General features: G+C 40.7%; 1 protein-coding gene across 1 annotated transcript; it reads right to left on the minus strand.

Annotated features, from left to right (window-relative positions):
- Positions 1-2,877: 2,877 nt before the first annotated feature.
- On the minus strand, positions 2,878-5,574 carry LOC105264635 (kynurenine/alpha-aminoadipate aminotransferase, mitochondrial). Its single transcript, XM_011301635.1, has 8 exons — positions 5,296-5,574; positions 5,014-5,201; positions 4,743-4,913; positions 4,413-4,670; positions 4,085-4,264; positions 3,683-3,809; positions 3,391-3,599; positions 2,878-3,242 (listed from the first exon to the last, which is right to left on the minus strand). Exons 1-8 carry the CDS (start codon positions 5,441-5,443, stop codon positions 3,177-3,179), a joined length of 1,347 nt encoding a protein of 448 aa, XP_011299937.1. The 5' UTR covers positions 5,444-5,574; the 3' UTR covers positions 2,878-3,176.
- Between the last annotated feature and the right edge of the window lie 1,857 nt (positions 5,575-7,431).

Consider the following 7,431-nt stretch of genomic DNA (forward strand, 5'->3'; position numbering starts at 1 on the left):
TTATAAAATTTAATGTCTTGGTTTACGGGGGCCACACAGAGCCTAGGCTATAACCTTTCGTACCGATATTTACTGGGCAATCGCAGGCGATATTGCCATGGCCGCCACTGGGTGTCCCTCAACGAGATCAAACATTTTTTTTACAGTAAATATCGAAGAAATTCTTCATTCATTGCCTCACAAACCAACACCATCCACGAATTTAACATTCCAATTAAATTCCCCAATTTCCATCAATTTTCAATTATACCATTACAAGAGAAAATCGAATTCTATAAAAAAAAAATCGCACGAGCCCCAAAAAAAATAGGAGAAAAAACCCAGTCATCCCCCACAAAATAAAAAAACCAAAAATCATAAACAAAAACCAATTTGGGGGCAAAACGGCTCGCACGATTGACCCCATCGGTATCCCCTGAAAATGGCGTCGACAGGAGGAAAAGTTGAATCCCGGAAAAAGCCATCAAGGAAATGCGAGGTAAAGTCCGATTCCGGATATACAGGAAAAGCGTCGAGGATCTATCTCCCGGATAGGTCCACGGGCAATGGTTACCACCGTACCACATCTTCACAATATCTGTACACGTGGGGCAGCACCAGGGGATGGCAAAGAGGGGAATAGAGAGGGAATATAGACCCAGAGAAACGGCAAAACACAAGACAAGGGGGCGAGAGGTATATAGCGAGAGGTAGCGACGTCACCACGGAAATCAAGAGTAATGCCAACACGAAACTGCACTACCCCTCTGTTACCCCCTCACCCCCTTGCCGACCATTCCCATCCTCTGGTCCAACCTCACCCCCTCGGCCACCCCAGGACACAACTCCATGTGCCTCGCATTCACCTCCGCAGAATCATCGTCCCACCCCTCGTCCACCCCCTGGGAATAACCCCCCCAAGCCACTACGGTATACATCGCACTGAGAGATAGAGGGAAACACAACCCTCTTTACCCCCCCCCTTTGCCTCTCTTCACCACCTGCCACCTTCTGCCACCCTCCACCACCCTCTGACACCCACCCACCCACCAGACTCACTCCAGAATCTCCAGCACTTCCTGTCTCTTTTCTTTCTTCTTTTATCCTCTCCCTCCCTTTTCGTCGTCTCTTATTTATTTATTTCTCTCCCTCGTTCTACGTTTTATTTGACTCTCCATCCCTCATTCGGATTTGGCCACTCTTTTCTCCTTTTACTTGGCCTGTTTTGTTTATTCTTCCGAGCCCCGAGGCAGTCACGATTTTCAATCGTCTCGGTATTGCTACTCGGTGATTTTTCATTTTGTCTTTTTGAGAGGTGGGGGTTTGTTTGGCCGACGTGGTTTTACTCCTTTTCTACTTACCTGTATCGTAAAACCATGTTTATTCTTCAGGTTGTAATGCTTTTTTTTTATGGAGCAAAACGCCCGGGAATTGCCCGGCGAGAGATGCGTGCTGGCTCCAGCCGAAAATCCAGTTTCGGGGGTTAAGGGGGTGCGAGTTACTGGTAAATTAGATTTTCGTTGCAGTGTTAAAAAAAACGTTGCTGAAATTTTCGGGGAATTGTGGTAATTTCGATTTAAGTAGAAAATCTGCAAAAACTCTCTTGAGAGTTGTGCGGAGGAATTGCCCGAGACAATTGCGAGAACTTTATACTCAATTTTATAGGAAATGAAAATTGGAAATTTTCAGAAATTGTATAGTGACGAAATTTTTTCGAATTCAGCTAACGCACAACTCGCGGACAAGTGCCAATCCATATTGTAAAAATTCCCGACAATAAACCAAATGCCTGAATGGTATCGTGATGAAGCTGCGAAGATCTGTAAGAGTCGATAACGAGAAAGAGGAAATGGGTTATTTACCAAATCCCGTGGACGAAAATGTGGCCATTCGTATGATCGGGCTGATACCCAACACGACTCCCCAGCAACCCCCGAAACGTCTTTTAATATACACTATATCTCCCCATGGCACCCCAGGATTTCACCCTCCCATGCACGCTGAAAATAGCGGCCATAACCCTAAATCCGTCGTTATAATTTTCTTCCTCGAAATCACGAAAACATGATTCATAATCGACAAGACCAACAATTGAGAATAGACCTGCAATTCAAAATGAAATTATCACAATGAGAAAGTTTTAATCAGATCAAAGTGTAGATTTGAGGACGTGGGTACAGCAGGACAAATCCCAGCTGTTTATGTTCCAAGGTAGATTGAATTAATTTCCAGCAAATTAATTGGTAGTTAAGATGTTTAGCGTTAAGTAAGAGGAGTAGAGTTGGCTTCCGTCTGTTCTGCTCATTTTCAACTTCATGTTCCCTTCTCGGTGTCTGTCTGATCGCAGTCGGGCTTGCGCAAACGCCCATAATGACAAGGTGATGACACCATTGATGGACTTTCAATCGAAAAAATTCCTTCTCCATTGATTCTTTCCCTCAATGAATTATCGCTAATTATCGTAAATCAGTCGTTGATTATTGTGGAGTTCATTCAGATCCGATGGAGCTGTACAAAAGCTGCAGTGATAGTAGGAAATTGCCATCATGATGGCGCCTGCTGATGGCATGAACCGAGAAATCATGATTATCACTATTTGCGTCTGACTATTTACTGATCTTATTACCGTTTGTTGGTAACTCAGATAATGACTGTGATGTCCGGACAAGGTGGATCATTTCTCAACGAGAAATAAATAATGATCTCTGTGATATTAATGGATAATAAAACAATATATTATCAAGCAGGTGTTGCCGGTCTGCCGTATTGATGGTAAATGCACAAGGACGGTACAGTAGGAATTTACAAAACTTGAAATACTATGCAGCATTTTTCACAATTACTCCATAGAATTAAATAATATATGCAAAATAATGTACAATAAATAATCTTGAACTCTTTCATGTTCCATATTAAAAAATTTATTTATTCTCTTCAAGCTCCTCCAGTAATTGAGAATTAGACAAGGTATTCCACAAATGGTATTCATACATGCCCATCCTCATTAAAAATCGAAATTCATTACACGGAGTGATTTAGCCCCCCTAAAATTCCGTGAGTCCAGAAAACTGTCTTTCCTAAGATTAAACTATTATCTATAGTCGCTCTCTCTAATTTTCCGTAAATTGCGTCGAGATGTTGACGCACTGTGGTTTATCCCAGGACTATCATCTACTGATGATTAGATGAGGCCATGGTTACGTGTTATCATCAGCCCGCAACCGCAATTCTTCCCTTATGAGCCGCGACAACCGCTCCATTGCCTGATAGAAAATGAATTTTTATCAGAAGAATGAGTACTACAGGACCTGCTGTGGATTCAAATCCGGGCATTGACAAGTTGATGAAGGGTAACCTGGAGAACCCTCTCGAGGGTTGATAACCTTGAACGATTGTCAATCGACAACTTACCAGTTCCATCTCTTCGTACGTAGCTTTGGCGTAGCTCGCACGGATGGCGCTGCAAGGTTCCGAGGGATCTGCCATAAAAGCAGCCCCTGGAGCCAACAATATTCCATTCTTCACCCCATTCTGCATGACCATTTTCCAGGTATCTTCAATACCATTGACCTTGAGCCAGAGGAAGAACCCACCACTCGGCGCATCGAATTCAACCAAATCTGCATAAAAAGGATTTCACCACTCAGCGATACTCTGCCAATACCAGAAATATCTTTATGATTACAAATATAATTCTAGATACCCTGGAGATACTTTCTCGCGAATTCTATCATTTTGTCCCGTCGCTCTCTATAGAAAGACCTGATGAAGGCGTAATGCCTCATGAATCCGTCGAATCCCCAGGTTTTGTATATCTTATGAAATAGGACCTGCGATAAAAAATTAACAACTCATTAACGATTAATCATCAATGACTCGTATGACGTAAACATTGGAGGAAATCAAATGACCCTGCATGACCTTGTTGAGTAAATCCAGATAAGGAGACACGCGTCGCGGTTATAGTTCCCTTTATTTTTCGACTTCTTTAACCAATTCCATTGATTAGTTTGAACTAGTCACCGTTCTCTGATAAAAATTCACTCAACGATCGTGTCAATTGCTTCCGATTGGATTTGTTTGTTTACTCACTGGTGCTACTAACCTGGGATAACGTCGATGCGTGTAGATGACTGCTCTGCATGTGTAGCTCTATGCTTGCAACGAGGGGTGTTGCTGCGGTGATTAGACCGAGTCGTAGTCCACTAGCCAAGACTTTGGAGAAGGAATCTAATCGGATTACTCTGCCTTCTGTGTCCAGGGAGAGGAACGTGCGTGGCTGTTCCTGGAAGGATAATTCATAAAAATGATTGGCATCGGTGAAGAAGAAATCATCAAAATCCAAATCTAGATTGCTAGTAAATGATCAAGATGTTGCAGTATATGTTGATCCTGCTGTATCGATTGGAGGAATTACAAAGCAAATCACTTACGTCGAAGCACATGAAGTGATACGGATCATCATCGAGAATGAGGAAATTGTATTCGCAGGCAATTCTGTAGATCTCTTTCCGCCGATCCAGGGGGATAACTGTTCCCGTCGGGTTTGCCCCAGATGCATTGACGTACAACATCTTCGGCATTTCTTTTCCCTCATACTCCCGCTTGATAAGCGTGTTCCGGAGCTCCTCAGGGATGATGCCCAATTTGTCCTGCTTGATGGGAATCATTTCAGCTTGGTGCGGTGTAAGCTGGTTTGAAGGTATTACAAGATTATCAAATGATCATGTGAGATTGATCGGATAGAGATCGGCGAGACTTACGACGACACTAGCTCCTGGATACAAGGGATCCTGCACGAGGATCGGCTCACCAGGTCCTATGATGGCCTCCAAAGCCTTGCTCAGACCATCTTGACTTCCTGAAACTACCACAACGTCTCGGTTCTCCCAAAGCGGTGGATTATGCGCTCTCTTCTGGTAGTCTCTCATTGCCTGTATCAGAATAAACAATCTCGTTAAATATCGCATTATTTGGGCGGCTGTTTAATCGATTTCTGGGTTAATTAATTAATTTTATTCAACATCTCATTACCTCCACCAGTGGTGGATACCCTTGACTCGGAATGTACTGCAGTGCAGCTGCAAGTTCTTCACCATCGAGAAATAATCTCGTACCGTCAGGCAACTTGAGAGAAATTTCAGTGATTGGGAAAGTTTCCTCGTTTGGCATTCCCTCTGCTAATGATATCACGCTGTGCGGCATCGAGTAAGCGATTTTTGCTGAAAACAATAGTTTGTCATTAGTCTTGTCCTGGCAATTTGTCAATTCACATTAATTCCGGGGAAATTCAGGTGTGCTGAGGTATTTTCTTACTCAGCTCTCGCGTTGCTGCTGTTCTTCGACGCTTTGATATCGATGTTTTAAAATGCGAATAATCGATGTTAAATTGCGGTGTGCATATCTTCATCTTATTCGGCTTTCGATTACTCTCCATTGTTATGGTAGCTTTTGTTTTGCTCATTGCACTGTTACGATTATTTGTCCTCACACTTCGATCCTGAATATTCTTTTTGTAAATCAATTCTTCGTTCGCACTTGAACTTATCAGAGGCCTCACACGTCTGACCGGTCTTGACAGCACTGACTTGACGCTCGTTTCTTACTCCGCTTTTATATGGAGCTGGCTACACGTGCCTCTTATGTTGCGTCAGATTAAATTCATGTACTTCGAGTAATAAACTACCTTTGGGTTGTAAAATTTAATTTTAAACAACGAGTTGTGAGTTTTTCATCGGTTAAACCGATGGATACACTTTTTAATCCGGTGGTTGAATAATTTGGATCGAAATTTTTTCGGAAACTACTTTTTAGTCTTTATCATTCTTGGAATCGTATCTATTCCGGGGATTGTACATTTTCGAGAAATTATCGAGGATAAATCGATTTCGCACGATGCTAATGTGGCAATCGGTAAAGAAAGCTCGTCTCCTTTCACGTCGGTTAACATCTGTGTCAACAAATCCGCGATACGTTCATGATTATTCGATCTGTTCCGCAATTTCATCGAATATTTATCAAAATATTTTTAATTCATCGTCTGGGATGATGGCGATAAATCGGAAAATCGCAGGGTAGATGGAGTTCGAATGAATCCAGACACAAGAGCGTCACAATGGATTCAATATTTGTTTATATTCGATTAATGCAACTTGCCCACAATAACATGATTGCTATTATCATTTTTCTCCGCGTGGGAATGATGTAGGATTTATCAACGTAATGCGATTATTATACGTCAATTACGTATCATATAGTCATACATCAATTTTTATTGTAATTTTTTAAAAATCGGCAATTCGGAAGATTAACACTATTTTTTAGAATTCTCTGGTAAATAGGTTCTCGACATTATGGCCTACGATAACTCATTAGGATTTTGAATAATTTATTTTTATCGTGAATACCAAGTGTTGATGAATTATTCATGGAAAAATGTGGTCTTGAAAATTATATTCTAAAGGCACCTTTCATTCATGTTTAATATGAATAAAAAAAAGTTTTTTATATATATATTGATTTTTCCAATAAATACTTTGTATATTAGTTAAAAGTAATTCGGACCTGAAGCTTCCGGGATGGGGAGATAAATAAAACATTTGATTTTTCCGTGAAAAAGATGAAATGTCCGGGAGATCCACATTTCATTAGTTTTCATTAGCATTAGGTATAGTAATTATTGACCTCGATTTATCGATAACGGGTTCATCTTGCTATTGGATTAAATGGTTTATAGACAAAACTTGTATATAATATTGCGATGTTATATGATGTAATGCGTGCGAGTATTTCAAGTGATACGGTTGATGTAATGATTACGATATTTAGACAATTTTATTCTGTTTTCTCGGCTCATTCTCCCCGAAGCAAACTATCGCTCCCACTTTGATAACAAAACACACATACATGGGATTTTTGTGTGACCTTTCTGATGCAATTTGCTGATTTTTTAATGGAAGACTGTGGCGGACAGTACAGGAAAGTAATTCCAGTGATAAATTTTTTTAACGTCCTAAAAACTTGGCGATGCGTGGATTGAGGAAATGAGATGAACTTTCACCTGATGATCTCTAAAATTCTTTCGAGTTCCTGAATCACTCGATTGATACATCTTGAGGAAATGTGGAATCCATTGAAAAATCGGTTTCTGTATTTTTCGGTGTTGTTGAGATAATTGCATAATTTGAAGGAATAATTGGTGTACTAAGAAATTTGAAAAAATATTTTTTTAGGGGCTGATGATTGTTTTTGATGATTAATTTGAGGGATAAATTCTAGTTCCTTATTTAGTCCACGGCTATCAGGACTTTTTTCGCTCCTTCACCCACTACTGCCCTATTGTTGTTCTCGGACTTTGCTGTAATAATGCGATAATTCTGACGTCACGGGATATTAATTTGATAACGGAAGAATAATAAAGCCCGAGATAATGGCTAATGAAAATAAGCAATT

This window comes from Fopius arisanus, unplaced genomic scaffold (genome assembly GCF_000806365.1).
Source record: "Fopius arisanus strain USDA-PBARC FA_bdor unplaced genomic scaffold, ASM80636v1 scaffold00024, whole genome shotgun sequence".
NCBI classification, from domain to species: domain Eukaryota; kingdom Metazoa; phylum Arthropoda; class Insecta; order Hymenoptera; family Braconidae; genus Fopius; species Fopius arisanus.

Coding starts and splice junctions, on each gene's coding strand:
- LOC105264635 (XM_011301635.1), bottom strand. CDS start 5,443: ATGAGCAAAACAAAAGCTACCATAACAATGGAGAGTAATCGAAAGCCG. Junction 4,265..4,412: donor ATCACTTCATGTGCTTCGAC/GTAAGTGATTTG, acceptor TTATCCTTCCAG/GAACAGCCACGCACGTTCCT. Junction 3,810..4,084: donor ACGCATCGACGTTATCCCAG/GTTAGTAGCACC, acceptor TTTTTATCGCAG/GTCCTATTTCATAAGATATA.